Source organism: Manacus candei, unplaced genomic scaffold, assembly GCF_025592945.1.
Source record: "Manacus candei isolate 608988 ecotype Guabito, Panama unplaced genomic scaffold, ASM2559294v1 h1tg000119l, whole genome shotgun sequence".
Classification (NCBI taxonomy): domain Eukaryota; kingdom Metazoa; phylum Chordata; class Aves; order Passeriformes; family Pipridae; genus Manacus; species Manacus candei.
In genome coordinates, this window is record NW_026138167.1 from 3,468,478 (window position 1) to 3,487,565 (window position 19,088).

Genomic DNA, 19,088 nt, shown 5'->3' on the forward strand with positions numbered 1-19,088 from the left:
CTGAGCCAAATGGAGAATGAGTTAATCAGAAAGCAAGGGTGGAGTGGAGTTTCTGCAGTGTTCAGGTCTGAGGAGCAGGGAACCAGCAGAGCTCACTGCTGGGATGGGAAAGGAGCCTGTGGAGGTGAGACCTGCTTGAACCAGAGTTTAATTAGGAATTCCACAGGTGCTCCAGTCTTCAACAGGATGTGGAGCCAACCCCATAGGACAGGTTATGGGTGCAGGGAACTGTGCCAGGGCTGTGAGGGCTCTGCAGGGAGGGAGTGTGGGTTCACTGCTACTTTACTTCCTACCTGGCATTTGTTTCCTTGCCTTGCTGCTGCAGTCCCCCTCAGCTACCAGCAGGCTCCTGGGCTGCAGCTGTGCCTGAAAGGATAGTGCAGCCCTGAGTCTGAATTTAGTTTTTCTCCTTGAAATCTGCAGGTGTAGAGAGTGGAGCAGTGTTCTTCACTTGCATTCCACCTGGTCCTGGGCTCAGTGGCTCCACAGAGACAAGCAGATTTGCACACGAGGTATGTACAGGATAAACTGGGAGCACGTCAGTTGAAAAGGCCAGATGTAATAGTGTTCCTTTAAGTCATAATCCTTCATGTAATATCATACTTAGTCGTCATAGAAACCACGGCATCACTAAGACTTACAGCTCTTGATCCAGCAAAACAGTTGAGCATTTGCTTTTAATATAAAGTATGTGCTTAAATTCCAACTCTTTCCATGGCACTGCTTGTATGCCTGGAGCTAAGCTTACACGTCAGTTTTTTTCCTGTGTGAGAGTGATGTGGCCCAGTAAAACCTTTAGTTGCTTTGGTTAAGCCAAATCAGTGTGTGTGTTTCACAGTCATAAAAATTACTGGCACAGGAATGGCCTAAAGAGAGTCCAAGCAGAAGTTTTTAAGAGGATATGTTGGCAAACTAATGCTTGATTAGATCCCATCACTGTCTCTGCTTCTGCAACCTGAAAAAGCATTAGAATAATGCTTTTCATAGTTTGTTCCAGTACTTAGGACACTGGACAGCTCTTAATTCTCTTGACTGTATGAGAAGAATAATTTTTTTCTGACTCTAGAAATTATAGAAGTTTGATCATAATTTCTAGCAGAAATATTCATGCTCTCAAATTAAATAACCAACTTAATATAACTCTTCAGAAGGCATTTTGTATTTTTCTCAGTTCCTGGATTAAGTATTTAAGAATTTCTGATTTAATTTTAAGGTATGTTTTGGCACCCAAAGTGATAAGAAAAGTGTGAAAATATCCTTATGTCTTAAGAAAACCAAAAAAAAAAAAAGGGTGACAAATTAAGAAACACTACATGTATTTTAGTTTGAAGATCTGGGGGTTTTAAAACTTCTTTTAGCTGAGTCCATGATTTGTGAAATTTGAACAGGTGTCAGTGTAGAATATCCAATTCCTGTTGCAAATGCATTTGAGAGATAATGTGATGTTTTACGTGTTGGCCTCATTCAAGGCTTGCTGGACTCAGTGGGCAGGTTCCCACTGGAGGTCAGTGGGCTGTTTATCAGAATTAGGTGGTTTAGCCTATGTATTCCCAGCTTATAATTCATATTTGGAGTCATGAGAGATGTGGGTTAATGCTTTGACTAATTTCAGCGGTTGATAACTGGCTCCACATCTGTTGTAGCTGCTCTAGAAGGTCAGACATGTGCATCTGCTCTGGGTTTGTGCTGAGGAGACCTGTCCCACAGAACTTCAACAGCTGGAGGTGGTAGCAACTCCACTGTGAACTCAGTGCATTTGTAATGCTTTCTGCCAGCAGGAGGGGGGGGGAATAAGATCCCAAACATATAAGCTGTTGTGAAAATAAAAGCAGAAGGTTAATAAAGGTGGCTGAGTCATAATTCGCTTCCAATTCAGAGAATGCTTGTGGACAAATCTTCCTGCTGTTTGCTGAGCTCCACCAGCTGGTAAATGGCTGTGTGTTTCTAAAAGCCCTTCCTGTAAAAAGTTAATATTTTGTGAAGGGAAAAATGATTTTAAAACCTTCCTGGCTAATTTCCTTACCTGGAGAGGAAGGCATAAGCCTTTGTCCAAATTCAAAGATAAATTGATGGGTGTGCCATTGATTTTGCTGATTTCAGAGCACCTGGACAAAAAGACACAATCTCGTCCCTGAAAACGTTTTATTAAATAGTGTGATTGACACGAAGAATGAATAAGAATTTATGGTCAGCCATAAATGCGGCAGCAGGCCCCCGGAGGGATATTTCCCGTATTAGCTGTTAATATTCCTGTATAACTGTAATTAATTCCGGCAGGGAACAGGCAGGGATGGGGACAGTGAATCCTTGTTGTCCTGCAGGGCGCGCTCCCGGCGCCGGAGGGCGCTTTGTGCTCAGGAGAGGCCGGGCAGGTGAGGACACACCTGGGGCAGGTGAGGAGACACCCGGGGCAGGAGCAGACACACCTGGGGCACCTGCGGCGGGACCACCCCGGACACGCCGGGACAGGCCCGGCTCACAAACAGCCTCTGATCAACACTTCTTCCCTCCAGATCACCTCATCCAGCCGTGCCCCCCTGAAACCACAAGCCTTGCCCCTTGGCCTTCCCCACCTTGGGCCACTCTTGTCCCCGCTCGTTGGCCACTCCTGGCAGCTCTTCTGGGCTATGGCACTGCTTCCTCAGGGATTTCTAGAGGCTCTTCTGCCACAGTGGGCCAACATTCAGGTTATGTTTTCCTCTTCGTGGCTTAATTTCATTTTTCTTGCTTCTTCTCTATTTCAGTGCTAAACAATAGAATCATAGAACCAACTGGGTTGGAAAAGACCTCTGAGATCATCAAGTCCAACCCTTGATCCAACCCTCCGTGGTTCCCAGCCCATGGCACTGATGCCACATCCAGTCTGTCCTTAAACACCTCCAGGGATGGAGAATCCACCACTTCCCTGGGCAGCCCATTCCAATGGCTGAGCACTCTCTCTGTAAAAAAATTTTCCTAATATCCAACCTAAACCTCCCCTGGCACAGCTCAAGACCATGTCCTCTTGTCCTACTGCTGGTTCCTGGGAGAAGAGACCAACCCCCCCCTGGCTCCCCCCTCCTGTCAGGGAGTTGCAGAGAGTGAGGAGGTCTCCCCTGAGCCTCCTCTTCTCCAGGCTGAACAGCCCCAGCTCCCTCAGCCTCTCCTCACAGCACTTGTGCTCCAGTCCCTTCCCCAGCCTTGTTGCTCTTCTCTGCACCTGCTCCAGCCCCTCCATGTCCTTCCTGAGCTGAGGGCCCAGAACTGGACACAGCACTCCAGGGGTGGCCTCACCAGTGCTGAGTCCAGGGGTAGAACCCCTTCCCTCCTCCTGCTGCCACACTGTTCCTGAGCCAGGCCAGGATCCATTGGCCTTCTTGGCCACCTGGGCACACTCTGGCTCATGTTCAGCTTCCTGTCCATCCCCACTCCCAGCTCCCTTCCTGCCTGGCTGTTCTCCAGCCACTCTGGCCCAGCCTGTGGGGCTGCCAGGGGTGGTTGTGGCCAAAGTGCAGGACCCGGCACTTGACCCTGTTGGACCTCATCCCGTTGGAATCAGCCCATGGATCCAGCTTGTCCAGGTCCCTCTGAAGCAAGATCCCTTGCTTAGTGCTTAGTGCTCATAGCCTGCAGATCTGGAGAGCCAGAGCACAGATGCAGGACTGTGCAACCCCAGGTACTATTGGTTATATGATAGAACCATGTGCTAATGCAGGGAGGGGATTATAAAGATCCATTAACTCCTTCCCTCCAGCCCTGTTCCTCTCCTCCTGTCCCTGTGGGAGGATAGTGTATTCCTATTTGACTACCCCTTAGTTAAAACTGTTTCTATGAGACTGGTTCTTCAAGCCAGATAAATCTTCCTCAGCCAGATAGGGGACAAGTTAAGACTCTTGTCTAGAAAAAAAAAAAAATCACCCTGGTGAGCTGTGTTGCCACACTCTGCATTCTTGCAGGTGTCACATTCTGTGTTGTTCTGAGGTGGCTCAGAGTTGTGCCTGAGGCTAAAGGGAGGGCAAGCCAGGGCTGGGACTGGGGTGTGTAAAGGAGTATCCTAATGGACATTGGCTGCATCTGAGAATCCAGCTCTGCTCTTTAGTCCTACTAAGTCTCATGTCAGAAACCTGTCCTCCGAGTGCCACACTTTGCTCTGATTTTTGATAATTTTCTGCCAAGATCACAGTTGTTCTAGGTAAGGAACACAATAAAATCTACCAGGGTAGATTCTGAAACCAGAATCTACAGCATCTGCTCTGTCTCCCCTGGCCAAAACAGGTGGTGAATGTGGGTGGAAATATGGAGAATCCTGTGGAAAGTAAGAAGTGTGGAGGCATGGGGAGGAACTGGGAAAGGGTGAGGGGGATTATAGAATGAGCCCAAGTGGGATACAGTGAGATGGTGAAATAAAAATGCAATTTGTAGGAAACCAGGATTCACTAGATTTGTGGCTTGTAGATCAGGGAGTTGATTTTTTTACTGATTTTTCTGCACTTCTTGGGATTATTTCCTTGTCCTCACTGCTATTCAAAATGCCTCTGTCATCAGATAATTTCATCAACTACAGTCTCTTCTAAATCACAGTGAAAGTCTTGATCTCAACTCTAACACAGCACTACCATGATCCATTTTAAACATATTAAGTACCTCTTCCTGCTCAGCAATTTCCTATTTTTATTCCTTGTTCACAATTTTTCAGCCAGTTCTCAAGTTATGTGGGTGCTGTTATGTCAAAAGAGGTGTGAATTAATGTTATATTCAGACTTTTGTGATGCAGTCTTTCAAATGTTTGTTTAAAACCAAGTATATTGGTTCTGTTACTTCCCTTTTACTCACTGATGTTGTAAGTCTATAGGAGGTTCCCTTCCTTATAAACTGCAGTTTATAAGGAGTCTGTTATCCTTCATCTGTTTTAGCAGCTTTTTGTGCTTAGAATTTGCTTCTAGCAGGAAAAGAGTCAGATTTACAGAATGGTAATTTCTGGGGTCATTCTTTTCTGAGGTTTGGTCTTGCATTTGAGTCTGAGACTGCTGTTTTCCGTGACTACTTCTCAGTCATTCTGAGAAAAGATGACTTCAAGTCATGCATCTTTATAATGGGAAAAAAAAAGTCTTATATTTTCTGTCCTTCTTTCACCCATAAAGATACATGGGTTAGTTTTCCAGCTGTACTTCACCACCCTTTTTCCCCAGTCTTGTACCTACCAAGCTCAATTTTCTGCATTTGATATTTAAAAGTTACTAGATGCAGAGCATGTAAAAAAATCCCATACCAGGGCTTGGTAGATCTTGACTTGTGGACACTTATGACCTCCAAATCAGCCAATGATGGAAAACCACTGATCTACCTCACCAGTCTGACTTTCCCCACATATGAGGTGAGGCTGCATCCTGTGCCTGGTTTGGAGTGATCCTGTGCCTGGTTAGTGTTTGTGCAGGACCAGAGTGTGTTGAGGGTTTGAACAGGGACAGTACAGTCACAGGCACTGCTTTCTTTCCCAAAATCTAAACTTACCTACAAAAAGAGATAAATTGGACTAAATGAGAAGCCCTGGATGGTTGCTGAGATGCATTTGATTTGCGTTTTCCATGCTAAGGGATGTGGTGATTTCTGCCTGTGCTTGCAGAACCTGAAACAATGCCTCTGACCTGCCCAGTTCATCTCAGTGCCTGCCAACTCAGATGCCTCGTGCTGATATTTTAAATATAGACAAAGTTAACTACTGCACTGCCTATCCAAATAAGAAATCAGAAGGGAGATGAAGGGGCTGTGCATTCAGCTGTGGTTAGGATTGCATCTCAGCACTGTGAGCACTTGACCTGAGGATCTGCCCGTTTCCCTGCCTCCCCCTCCAGCCAGAAATGTGTTTAGCAGGACTGAACCTGGACCTGACCTCTGCTCCTGTACATCCCTTTTAAGCTTCTATGAAGGCAAGGGGAGATAAGCTTGCTGAGCCCTATAAGGCTTATACTCTGTGGACCCCAAGGAAAGGTGCAAGTCCTAAAGAGTCCAGGGAAGGTGTGTTGTTACTCTCTGAACAGCTCCATGAAGTCACCTCTTCCCTTACCCAGCTGGGTTTGAAAAAATGATACCACATTTTCCTTTTTTGTCTAGCCTGTGTTATTCTATTAAATGGAGTGCCTCAGATATGGCTGTATGGCTCCTTATTGCTTTCAGAGATGTGTTTTTCATCTGGTTTAAAGAATCTGTGTGAGCCATAAAGGAGAGCACCAGGAATATTCCCTCATTGTGCGTTTTAAAGTATGCACAGGGAGTTTGGTTTCTGATGTGTTTGTAGAGTGGATTCTAATCCCCACCTGCAGCATTGCAAGACTGTGATTAACATGGCTTTGCTCTCCTGTGGCACCTTTCTTCTAATAAATTAATTCTCACAACCTTCATACAGAAAAAAAACACACCTTTGCCCTCACTTTGCAGACACTATTCACCTTTTGGCTGCTCAGAAATACACACTTTTCAGTCATAGATATAAGTATAGCCAGAACTACAAATCCACAAACAGTAATGAAATTTTCACCAACAAGTTATTGCTGTTTCCTTTATAGGATTACAAACACTCCTCAGTGGCTACGAAAAAACACTCTAAAGAAGGGACCTACTTTACTCAGTTGCTGACAGCCACAGGGGTGGACTTGGGAGAACTGTGGCTGAAAACTGCTCTCTGACCATCCTGGGTAAAATCATGCTACATTTCTTCTTTTTTTTTTTTTTTTTAATGTTAAATCCATAGCCATAGTATTTGAGTGCCTGCAGACATCTCCTTGACACGTACCTCTGAACATCTTGGCAACAATATCCCTGTCTGTCCAAAGCTGCCCTAGGATAGATTGGTTTTGAAATGCCATTCCTTAAATGTTAAAGCCTTTAAAAGTATAGGTGGCTGAGGAACTAAGGAATCCCATGCCCACTGCATACCATGCTTCTTGAAACTGCATTGTCCAGCCATTCCATCAGCTTTTATGCACTGATGTATGTTTTTTCTCAAATGCTTTGAGGGTGACTTCATTATTGAAGCAATGACTTTGGTGTTGTGAGCTCAGAAGATGATGTGAAAGCCTGGCTTTGGCAAGCAAGACAGCTTGACTTGTATCTTGGTAAAGCAGGACCCTCTTAAATCTTTCTGCCTTTGCCCAAGGGTTCAGGTAAGGTTCCTGTCTTATCCTTCTCTTTATGGGTGTTAGGTATTATTTGTCTTTTCTACTCTCAGGTTCTGCTGCTACCTGTGAAAAAGTTCAAGTGTCTGTTCTACTCTGGGATCAGCTATTATCAAACTGCATCATCTATCATTAAAATCAATTTGCACTTCCTCCCACCCAGCTCATTAACTTTACCCTTTACTTTCTCTGTGTGATGAGCTTTAGGGTTACAAAAGATCTGGGCCTTCCCTATTCCTGAAATGGCAGTGCCTGGAAAGTGCTATTAGAAACAGAAAGAGCCTTTCTAAGGGCAAGGCTGTAAATGAGAGAAGTGAGGTCAAAACCAAACCCATAAACCATTCTCAGAGAGACAAATCAACCCACTGCTAGGCACAAACACTCAACTGGAACGTACAGGAGCTTCACTTGGGGGTAGAGCTGGAAATACAGAAACCTAGAAAAGGCATTCACAGGAAGAAGAGGACTAATACAAACTGATATTCATCTGTGCTCTTAAGAAGCCTTTCTTTAAGCCCCTAACAACTATTCATCAAAGCTCATTCATCCTACATTTCAGTTCACGTCCTTCTTAGTGGGTCATCCTGAGCTCATCTTTCCTTCAGTTCCCTTTGCCCCTTGTTGCTGGCTTTGTGTCTCACCAGGGACATGCCTACCTGATCTGCTGGAGACAGGGCTGGCACTAAAAGCTAATAGGAAAGACAACTTTGGTCTAGACTGTTTGCCTCCTTGTTCCTTGCCAGTTCCACCCAAGAATGCAATGAGGAATCTGCTGGTGTTTTTTTATTACAGCTCAGAGATCTTCTCATCAGAAGATGTAAATGCAGGAAGAAAGGTAGGAAAAAAAAGGCCATATAGATTAAGGGAACTTAAGAGCATCTGTAACTACTGGAATCTGATACAGTGCTCCCAAGGGTCTTTACCAAGATTCATTTCCTTTATTACCTTGAGCTGTCAGGTCCTCCCCTGTGTGCAATCATTTTGGTCTTTGAGAAACTCAGGATTTCCTGAGTCATCTTATGACCAAGGTGAGATTCATGTCAAAGTCCCATGGCAAGTCCCTGAAGAACGAAACAGGAATGAGTCAGACGTGACAAACAGCTCTTTACACCTCTGGAGTGCCTCTGAATTCCAGAGAGGAGACAGGCCCAATGTGTTCTCAAGGGCTTATCACAGAAACTAATTCACAGGCGACGTTGCAGCTTGCACAATGCCTACTAAATACAGAGAAGTGCAGCAGAATTCAGAGGAGTGGTGGCTGTGCAGCTGCATGTTGCTTCTTGAAGCCTGCAACAAGAAGGCAGACTGAAGGAGCTGGGGAAAGTTGTAGACCAGACGTAAATAATATATGGCTTGCAGGACACACTCGGCCAGTCAAACAATCTGTTTGGCCTGCTCAGGAAACTGTTTGATCAGTGGGTGCTGAGAGAGGTTCCCATGGCTTCCACCAGCTTGCCAGCGAGTGCAGGCGGGGCATCCCCTCAGCCAGCACCTCTCAGCTGCACAGCTGCCAAAAAATGCCCTGTCACAGTCAGTGGAGAGGCAGAGGAGAGGGAAGACAGGTGAGGAGCCAAGGAGGATGGAAGACCAGGGATAGTGATGGAGGCATGGTAAGGTATGACAAAAGGTGCAGTTTGAACTTGCTAAACCTTCCCACCTGAAGCTGCAGTGGGGCGTTCCAGGCCCAAATCCCATCGTACGAGGGAAAGAGGGCTGAGTCACCAAATTCATTCCTCTGCTGTTTCATGCATCTCATCATGTAACGCCTGACAAAGTCTGCTTTGTTTGGTGTTCCCATAGAGAGGTTCTTCCAGGCCCTCCCTTTTCTAATAGGTATAGTCATCTTCTGCTCTTTATTTATAGGTAGTTTGCCCTTATGCTAAATCTCCCTTACCCCTCAAAGTTCCTGGCCCTGTCTGTTGATGTATTGACAGACAACAGCCATATCCATTCTGTCTTCACTTTGCAGGCTGTACAGTCTAAGCTACACACAGTTCAGCCCATCTAGGAAAGCTGAGTTGCAAACACTGTATAATCGGAATTTAAAATGATACCTAAAAAACACCAGTGGACTTTCTGGTATCTTTCATTCAGAGCATCTAACCAGTGTCAATCCTTCCTGACTCCTTTTGTAGCAAAGGGTGTTCTTTGCAGCTCTCTTTGCTGGAAGGATAGGATCTGAAGCCCACAAATCAGTAAGACTTCCATCTGCTTGGAGTTGGGCATGTGCATAACTGTTCCTCTGGATCAAGATTAGAGTTCTCACTGCTTGACAAGATTCAGCTTGTGGTTTGTGAAATGCTGCCAGTTTGTCTGGAGTTAAAGATTTATATAAAATATCAATTAAAAAAAGGCAATTCTCTATTTCAGGTTTATGTGTGTACTTCTTTAATTAAAAGCTGGTTGGGAAACAAGACGGACACAGTGCAACACCATTGCTTGTATCACACTTTATGCCATGTGAGAGCTGATCCATGTTCCCAAAGAGCTGACAACAACCTATTGGCAAAACCAAGATGGGAAGGGACAAATAAAGGTGCAGAAATGTTTCCAGTGTGAGAAAGAGGCAGCATCTCTTGATCTCTGAATGTAGCGAGTATTCACTTTACTTTCATGCTTTATGATGTATGGGGATAAAATGTTGTACAAACAATTATAGAGGAGCTTCAATGGAACTGTAACAATTTTCCTTGCCTCTGTCTTGCTGATTTCCAGCCTGCAACGACCAAAACAAGATTTTATTTGTATGGATCTGCCAGAAATATCAGGACAGGAATTCCTCTCTTATGTCGACTGACCCCGAGGAGCGCTGGAGGACTGGCAGGGCTCCGGGATGACAAGGGCAAACCCAAGCTGCAGGTTTTTTCTCAGCAAAATAAAAGCGCGATGAGGAAGCAGGACGGAGCGGTGCCCGGGGCAGGCTGGGCGGTGGGAGGGCAGGACGGAGCGGTGCCCGGGGCAGGGCAGGGCGGTGGGAGGGCAGGATGGTGGGAGGGCAGGACGGAGCGGTGCCCGGGGCAGGCTGGGCGGTGGGAGGGCAGGACGGAGCGGTGCCCGGGGCAGGCAGGGCGGTGGGAGGGCAGGACGGAGCGGTGCCCGGGGCAGGGCGGTGGGAGGGCAGGACGGAGCGGTGCCCGGGGCAGGCAGGGCGGTGCCCGGGGCAGGCAGGGCGGTGGGAGGGCAGGACGGAGCGGTGCCCGGGGCAGGGCAGGCGGGGCCAGGGCGGAGCGCGGCCCGTGCGCGTGTCCCGGGCGCGGGGCCGGGCTATGGGCGGAGGGCAGGGCGAGGGCGGGGCGGTGGCGCGGTTGGCCCGGCCCGCCGGGAGGGAGCGGAGGGAAGGGGAACGCGCTGCGCTGTTGCCCTTTTAAGCGAGCGAGCGGGCGCGGGAGGCCGGTACAAAGGGAGCTCCGCCGTGCCCCGCCGGCTGGGGCTGCCCCGGCCCCGCCATCTTCCGCCCCGCAGGCGCGGCCGGGGCCAGGGTCGGGCCGGCCCAGGCGGAGGGAGGCGGCGGCAGCGCAGGCCCGGGCCCGGAGATGAGGCCAGGATGTCGGTGTCAGGGCTCAAGGCCGAGCTGAAGTTCCTCGAGTCCATCTTCGACAAGGACCACGAGCGCTTCCGCATCGTCTCCTGGAAGCTGGACGAGCTCCACTGCCAGTTCGTGCTGCTGCCGCCGCCGCCGGGCTCCAGCCCGCAGCCGCCGCCGCCGCTCACTATCCACTGCAACATCACGGTGCGGGGGCCGCGCGGGGCGGGCAGGGCCGGGCACGGCCCGCCCTCGCCATTGTCCGCGGGGCGCGGGGAGGGGGCGCAGCCCCGCGGGGGTGACTCAGCACGGGGGGGGCCGGGGCCGCTCCCGCGGGGCTCCGAGCGCCCTCCCCGCCGCCACCGCAACAAAAGTTACAGCGGCCGGGCGGCCCCGGCCTCTCCTCCGGGGGATCCGGGTGCGGGGGCAGGACGCGGGGCCTGGGGCTGGAACAAAGGGGCTCCGAGCCCCGGGGGGGGTGACGGGCAGAGCTGCCGGGCCCCGCGGCCGCCCCGTCCCTCGCGGGGCGCCGGGAGCGTTTCCCCCGAGCCCCGGCGGGGGCGGGCGCGGCTCCGAGTGCGCCACACGGCCGGGCCTGGCCGGGCGGGGCGGCCCGGGGGACCAGGGACGGCGGGGGTGTGAGGGGTGACACCGAGCCCTCTGAGGGGTGACACCGACCCCGCTCTGCCGCCGAGGGGCTGCGTTACCGTAACGGTGCCCTCAGAATTGTGAGGGGGCACGAGCAGCCCCCAACCTGAGGGACTGATACCTCCAGAGGGCTTTGGCTCTTCTCATTGCTGTGTTTGTTTTTTTGGTTTTTTTTTTTCCTTCCCTTAAAGAATAAAACGTTCGGTGTTGTTGTGACATGGTAAAAATACTCTGGTTTTTCTAGAAGTTTAAGGCCTAAACTTGCCAGAAGACTTGAGTATATTGGCGTCTGTGAGTCATGTACAGGAAAGTGCTGGAGGTTCATTTTTATTGAGTTGGTTGTAGTTATAAGTGAATTTATATGCCTTATTCAGCTGAAAAACTTATGGGGAAACCAGCATGTTTGGGTCTGAGGACGATACTACCTTTATGTCTTTGCATGAAAGTTTCAAACAGCATGGAGGTAGAAACATTCATGTAAGTGTGAACATTTCAGTACTGAAAGATGAAAATGTGCATGCAAACCAGGCAAATCAAGTAATAATCCTGATCAGATTCTCACTTACCTTAAAGTAACTTTTGAAGTTAAAGGGGACTTGTTAAGCAGACCTTTCAGGTTTCACAGTTAACTGTCATGAGAAGTCAGTTTTGCGGTCGTGGGACAGGTGTTTGTTTTACTGGATACTTGTAAGACGTAAGATGTTTTTTATGGTAAAATAAACAAGATGGTTTGATGGTCTTGTTTTCAGACATGACCCATCAGATGATGGACTGCATGACTTCCTATGAATATTTTTTATTCAGTGGGAAGTGGTGCGTTGCTGAGAAGTTTGGCTGTTTCTTTCCACACAACATGATCTGTTTCATAAATCTCCCTCTAAACAGTGAAGTGAAAGGTTTGATGATTGTGCACCCTCAGTTGCCAGCTGAATTTGATGGGTTATTTCTTTTTTGTCAAGGGACAGCTAACAGGGAAGCCAGTAGTAAGTAAGACCTGAAGTTGTGTCTCTATTTCTGAGACTGCTGCTGTTGTAACGACTTTTGATAACAATTCTTAATTTGAAAAGAAAATGCCCACTTACCTGTGGGCCTTTGGTTGAGGAGTGTCTGAGCAAGCCAGAAACAACTTAGGTCACTGTTGTCATATTTGTGTATTAGTGAGGGAACAGTGTCTGCAATTTGTTATTACAGTCACTTGCCCCAAAGGTCAGGAGGTCTTTCACGTGCCATTAGAATTGTGGCATATAAACTTGCAAAAAGAACAGGAAAACTGCTGGTTTTGAACCTCAGAGCTGAGACTTCTGCTTTGATGAAAGGCCATGTCTGAGTTTCTTGAAACTTCTCTTTCAGAGTTGTCTGTGAGCGACTTGGTGCTTTCCAGTGTTGACTAATTTGGGGCTCTTTGAGGCAGGTGTTAAAAATAACTGGCAGAGGGCAATCTGAGATACAGAAGTTGCTCCCTTGAAACAAATGGGCAGCAGGTGACAGAGCCAAGAAGAGAAAGCTCATCTCTGGGCTTCTGTCCTAGTTTTTTGACACAAATGTTAGAATTCTAAGTGTGGCAAAAGTGATTGGTTTTTTTCTCCCCCTCCCCACTGAATGGAGTCTCTTGGCTCTGACTCCTAATTGCCTCCAGGTTTTGGGGTTTTTTTGTAGGTACTGTAAACTAGAAAATCATAAGTCTTGTTTACTGTGCTTCAGTGGTTCTGTGGGTACTGTGGGAACTAGAACTTCAAATACTAGTAGCATGGAAAAGCTGGTAAGGCTGTAAAGTTGTTGGTAAATATGTTTTCTTGGGGAGACTCACTCTTCTGAGTCAGAAGCTGCTATCTTAGTGCTCTGGATTTGCAGAGCAAATATGTAACTTTAGCTGTTTGCTTCTTTTAACCAGTTTAACCCCTACAATACTGATCCAGCTGGGGTATTTCCCTTACTCAGCAAAAGCATACAGTGGATTGTGTCTCGACTCTCAAGAATCCTGTCAAGGGAAAGAGTAAGCACAAAGCTTCATAATTTCACTTTTCTTCTTCATGGTCCTGTTTAGATACCTCAGTATTTCACCTAAAATGAAAACTGTCTAGCAGTGAGTAGAGATGCTGAAGTTACTGGATGGAGAAATGGCTGATAGGGAAGGAATTTAAGTCTGAAAAGAGATCTGATAACTAAGTTGTTCTGATATTCCCAATGGACCTCTCTCTGTTTTCCAGTAGAGAGAATGAAGGCAGAGGGAAGAGGGAACATTCTCCTGGAGAGGTGAGGGAGAATATCTGCTTAGGAACTGTGTGGGTCTCCACAAGTTTCCTAGACTAAAATTCACATTTTAATTAGAAGTCTGCCCTGGCATTTCTCACTGGTGATTGTCTCTGCAATATGAGTTTGTAGAACTGTCAAAGTTCAGTATTAGCTGCAGCATCCTAGGGATAGCCTACCTGTGACACTGAACACTGCTTGAAATTAAAGCAGGATACATTTTATTCGATAGCTCTTCTGTTTTATAGAATGGCAGCCAAACTTTGCCCAAGTCTGTCCTTCACTATTTCTGGTAGTGACCCATATTGGAGCTTACATGGTTAATCAGATTATTTTAAAAGAGGCACTTGAGGGTGGAGTCATCCCTGTCAGAAACATTGCTGCTTATTCCTGAGAACTGTCTAATTATTGAACTTGTTCAGGCTGTGTACCTTCACATTCCCATTTTGTTATGCCAGCAGCAGTGTCTCCATTTGGAGTTTTATTTCTGTTTTTCTCAGGTTTCCTTTTTATTTGACAGGACTATTCCAGTTAATCAAGTTCAATAAGCCTGGTCCTGTTCTGTGTGGTTTTTGAAATAGTATCAAAATTGTGGCCTTACTTAAAGGAGTGTGTTTATTGATCATGACTTTAGGTAAGTGTCCTTCAATACAGTCTTTAGTTTCAGTTTGGTACCTTATCAGACTTAGGTCATAGTTTTGCCAAGGGTGTGTTAGAATTATTCTACACCCAAGTCTTTTCCTTATTATGGCAACAAAAAGCACTGGTTTGGACTACTGTAAAACATTTCCCATTTTTTATATCATCTCTTCAGATGAGGAACTGGATATTAATATCTCCCCCCCACAAAATTACTACTGAAATTCTGTGTCCTCAGGTAACACTTGCAGGTAGAAGGGATTTTGTGCCCCCTGTGAGTGGGAGCAGTTGCCCCAAACAGATGCAGGGCTGGGCTGAGCAGCGATACCCTTCACACAGCAGTGATTCAGTTCAGGTGATGTGGCTGACTCAGTGAACTCCTGCCTCTGCTGGGAAGAACGATCTTCTGCTTTCCCTGAAAAACACCCTGCTGCTAAATCGGAGTTAGGAGCTGCTGTGAAAGGCTTGAAGAGGTTGCTGTCTGCAGATTACTGCAATCGAGGGGGGAACACTTTGTTTTCACTTCTAAACCAGGATGGATGAAAAGGTGTTATCTGTGAAGCTCTGACAAGTTGGGTATATACAGAAAGTGAGTGTATTAGAACATGCCACAGGTCTTCAAAGACATAAGATTTTAATATTAAACTCACTCCTAGTAATGCCTGGTAACCTTTTAAAAATATTATATATTGGTACGCAGAAGTAACCACATAATGAATGAGGTGTTCAGTTCCAACCTCAGACTCTTTTTAATTGACCTTTTTTTTTTTAAATCACTAGACATTCTGTAGTGAGGTTGAGACCTTTTTTTTGCACCATGTGGATACCAGGACTGTATAAAAGCACATGTAGATTTGTCTTGATAATATGTAGGTTTTGGCTAGAATTAGATACAATAGTGGTCATCTAAAAAAGGCACTCAAGCAACTATTTTCAAACATAACTTATGCAATAGAAATTGAGACATTTAATGTTGTTTTATTTAGCAAACCAAAATTAAACAAAAAAATTACTAAAAGAGCAAAGATTTTAATTTCTCCTTCTATGCCAAGACTGTAATTGGAAAAAGAATATTGTAAAAAAGAGTAGGAGGAGTCTTTTGCATCTGGAAGACAGGACCTTTCTGACATTACAGCCTGGTTGTGTGATGTGTGAAAGGCTGTAACTAAAACTTCAGGACTTTGCAGACAGTTCCTCTCTACAATGTATGAAGTGCTTCTGAAATATCCTAGAAAGTCACAGTGGTGGGCTTCAAACAGAAAGGCTGGCTCATGTTGAGTCTTCAGTGTAGAGGAGATCGTGCTTATTTCCAGTGGGTTACTCATGTGAGTTAATGATACAGTAGGTTCAGAACTGGGACTGTTGTGGTCCTTGAAAGAGCTCTCTGTGCACTTTGATAATGAAAAGAATTAAAAGTTTTGCCGAAAGAATAAATTCACTCAACATGCTTCCTCATGTGAACTGTTCAGGAGGCTTTGTGTGTCGATGACTTGATAACCTCGGCGTGAATTGGAGATCACAGTTGTTGGAGGAACAAAGTGTGGTGGTGTCCTGTGCACTCTGTAATGCTGCTGTTGCTCGCAGCCCAACAAAGGCTGGGTGCCATGTGAGGTGGCCAAAATTGAGTTTACTGGATTAAGGACCTGGCTGCCATGTAAAAATTCTTTCCTGAGTTAGTGCTGACCTGGACCGTGTCCCAGTCTGGTTCAGTGCGTGGCTGCACAAACAGCTGTCCCAGCACAACAGAGGGCACAGGGGGAGCCCGGATCCAGCGGTGCCGGCGGAGCCCGGATCCAGCGGTGCCGGCCGAGCCCTCGGGGGCACTTGGGGCCACTCCCGGGTGGAGCACCCGAGGTGACATCGGGCCCCTGGGCCTCCACCACTGTCTGTTTGTTGCTGTGACAGCTGGACTAGACTTAACTGCCAGTAGTTTGTTTACTTGTAAAATCTAATTCCTTCCAGGAGACTGGAAGATGTAAAGATGGAGACAGTTCTCTAAATCATATTATTATTAGAAAAGAAAAAGAGTGGGTAAAATTTCTTGGTAGGCACAAGTGCTTGTAGAAGCTGACTAGCAGAAATGAGCACTGTTTTAGTTATGCCTCAGTGTGGACTGTGGTTCAGTACTGTCAGGTTGTTTGCCTCTGTGTAGTTTTGAAGGGTTATAAACCCTGAATTCCTGGCTGAAGTTGAATATTAGGTTGGGTTTTTTCCCTTTAAGTTATGAATGGTGGTGTTCTGTTTTGGAGAGACACGATAGCTGATGATTTAGTATGCGTTCCACTGTGTTTCTTCAGCTGCAAACTCTGTAGGAGAAACGAAAATGACCTTTCACCACCTCCTAGAAGACAATTGGAAAATTAAATGACTGATTATAGTAAGGAGAGGCTATTTAACGTTTAGATCTTCAATCAGCCTGCCTGTTTGCAGTGCACTTGAAGCTAATGTGATCTTTGATGGAAACAAGCATACCAGTTAGTGTATGTCTTACTGATTTCTTGCTTCCAGCTGTAATCTCTTAAGTGTGGTATGAAAATAATGACCTCACATGTGTTTTCTTTTTTATCTCTTGCATACAAGACATCCTGGTGTATTAAGTACTGTAGGGTAGCTAATATATGATGTGTGAGGATTTAGTATGAACTGTATTCTCCTTTCTCTCAGACCTTGTAATTTTTTGCCCCCTCTGAGAGAGAGTTCAATACAACTGCAGATCTTGGAACAGCTTCTTCAGTGTGCATTTAGAAAGGCAGGAGCATAAGCTCTGTCAAAACTTGCATAGTGGCATTAGAAAAAAATCAAAGCGTTCCTGAGCGGTGGTGTACAAGATACCACAGGCTTCCTTGAATTTTTGAAGTAGGAAATAACTGTGGTAAGAGTTGTGGTATTCAACTTATTAATGGTAAACACTGGTTGAATGCTGTGGTACTGAAATTTTGCGTGTGGGGGACAAAGTTCCATGTAAATGGCTCGGATGTGAAGGCCTGTGGCAGAGCAGCTGGGAGGGGAGGGCTGGGCTTGGTGGCTGGGCTGCTGTCAGGTAGAAGGGCAGGAGAGCAGCAGGACCTCTCCTGGCCCTGGGTGAGCCTGAAAAACCCCTGTGTGTGTCTGCAGGTGTGTCTGGAGCACTGCAATTCTGCAAAGGGAAAAGGTGGAAAAGAGGAGGGTTGTTCTCAGAGAGGGGGAAAGGGCACTGACGGAAGGGGATGCTGAGTGATTTGAACAGTTGAAAGATGTAAATTGCTGAAGTTAAACAGAATGAAGGAGAAGCCTGGATTTTTTAGGTGACAGCAGAAGTGGTATCAGACTTTGCATGCTGAGGAGTAACAGCAGTGATTAAAGATAAGAGCAGGTCTGCAAGGAAGTTTTTTTTATCAAGTTGAGTTGGGGAGAGAGGGATGTGTCACAACTTAGTTCTAACCAGTTCTTTAGTCCTAGCCATACTAGAAGCCATTTCTTGCTACTCTGGCTTTGTGACACTGATGTTGTGATGATACCTTTTCAGAATGTACTCATCTGTATAGTTGTAGAAGTAGGTAATTAATAACTCTTGATGGCTAGAATGAGTTGATAATTTGTTTCAGTTAATTAGACTTCTGCAGGAATTTGGGCACATAAGACACTGTGCTGCTATTAAAGAAGGAGTATTGGAGAATCAGATTTGCAAAATACCTTTCCCTTTAGTTTGTGTGGGTAGCTCTCATTAGGTAAAGCATTGCCAGCTTGAGTGCACATGTAATGTGTGTGTTAGAGAACCCCTTGTGCCTGAGGGCTCCCAAACAACCAGCCTCTGACAACTGCAAAGATGAGGGGACAAGCACACAGTGGGGTTTTTGTGTGTGAGGAGCAGGACAGCTTGATCCCTCTGCTGTGAGGTGCTATGGTAATACCCTGGGTGTCATCTCAGCTCCACAGCCATCTTCCCAGCAAGCAAGTCACTTAGTCTGGAGTGATACTGTGTGCTTTGCTCAGTGTTCAGTGTGGATGACCTGTAAGTTTATTTGTTGCTGTTAATATTGGCAAAGCAACGTTCCTTAGCTCGCTTAGCTGGGTCGGCCCTCAGCAACAGTTTACATTTTCAGAGACTACACACTGCTCTTGAACAATTGTCACTTGCTGTGCTGTTAGTGAAATCGGGCCTGAGTTGTGTTTGAGCAGTACAGTAACATTTGGGGGCTTTTACTTTGGGTCCATACAAAACTGTTAGGAGTGTTTGTTTTTTCTCTGAATTGCTTTGAGTGGAGAGATGGCATGCTGCATTGTGATGATGACCTGGAGAGCAAAATGTTGCTTCACAGTGGTGATCAGTAACTGTTCTATCAGAAAAGTGCCTCTTCTTCCTTTTATACTCAAAATTCCTATTTTACTTGTCTAGTTATGTTACAGTGGACAAGTAGCCTTCTGCCTTTTTTTTTGGTAAGGGGAGAGGATGAGGTCATGGCAACTGATAGGAGAGTATGATAAACCTGTATCCCCAAGGGTCACACACAGTTTCATGGAGCTGAACTGGCAGCTGTGACACTTGGTGTAGATTAAACAGTTTGAACAATGACTGGCAGTAAAAACGTGACTGAAAGAGCTTGACCATAAGAAATGTAAGAACTGTGATGCCACATCTGCATTCGTGTTTGTGACCATGTGAAGTGATGATTTGTGCCTTTGCTACTTCGGCTGTAGATGTTTTGACTTCTTCTCAGGTAATGATGTTTGAGCACTGGCAGATGTGTGTACCTGGATAGAGAGATATGGAAGTAAAACACAAAAGCAGCTTAGATTATTTCACAGTATTTGAAATTATTTGCCTCTTCTATGTGCCTGTTTGAAAGCAGCATTTGCTTAAATTTTCAGGTTTGTTTTTTTTTAGTCGAAACATTATT

General features: G+C 46.2%; 1 protein-coding gene and 1 long non-coding RNA gene across 4 annotated transcripts in view; both read left to right on the plus strand.

The window, feature by feature from the left end:
• Window positions 1-281: 281 nt before the first annotated feature.
• On the plus strand, window positions 282-10,107 carry LOC127462073 (uncharacterized). Its single transcript, XR_007900284.1, has 3 exons — window positions 282-512; window positions 6,543-6,671; window positions 6,993-10,107. It is a non-coding gene; the product is annotated as an uncharacterized LOC127462073 (long non-coding RNA).
• Window positions 10,108-10,483: 376 nt separating this feature from the next.
• UBE2Q2 (ubiquitin conjugating enzyme E2 Q2) overlaps window positions 10,484-19,088 on the plus strand; it is a 47,171-nt gene continuing 38,566 nt past the window's right edge. Inside the window, exons 1-2 of one of the 3 annotated variants that reach the window (XM_051770374.1) lie at window positions 11,356-11,799; window positions 13,214-13,315. In XM_051770374.1, the coding sequence (XP_051626334.1) occupies window positions 11,722-11,799; window positions 13,214-13,315 (180 nt within the window). In that variant the 5' untranslated portion in view covers window positions 11,356-11,721. Of the gene's footprint in view, window positions 10,882-11,355; window positions 11,800-13,213; window positions 13,316-19,088 lie in introns of those variants that run through there. The other 2 variants (XM_051770373.1, XM_051770375.1) reach the window with 2 other exon arrangements.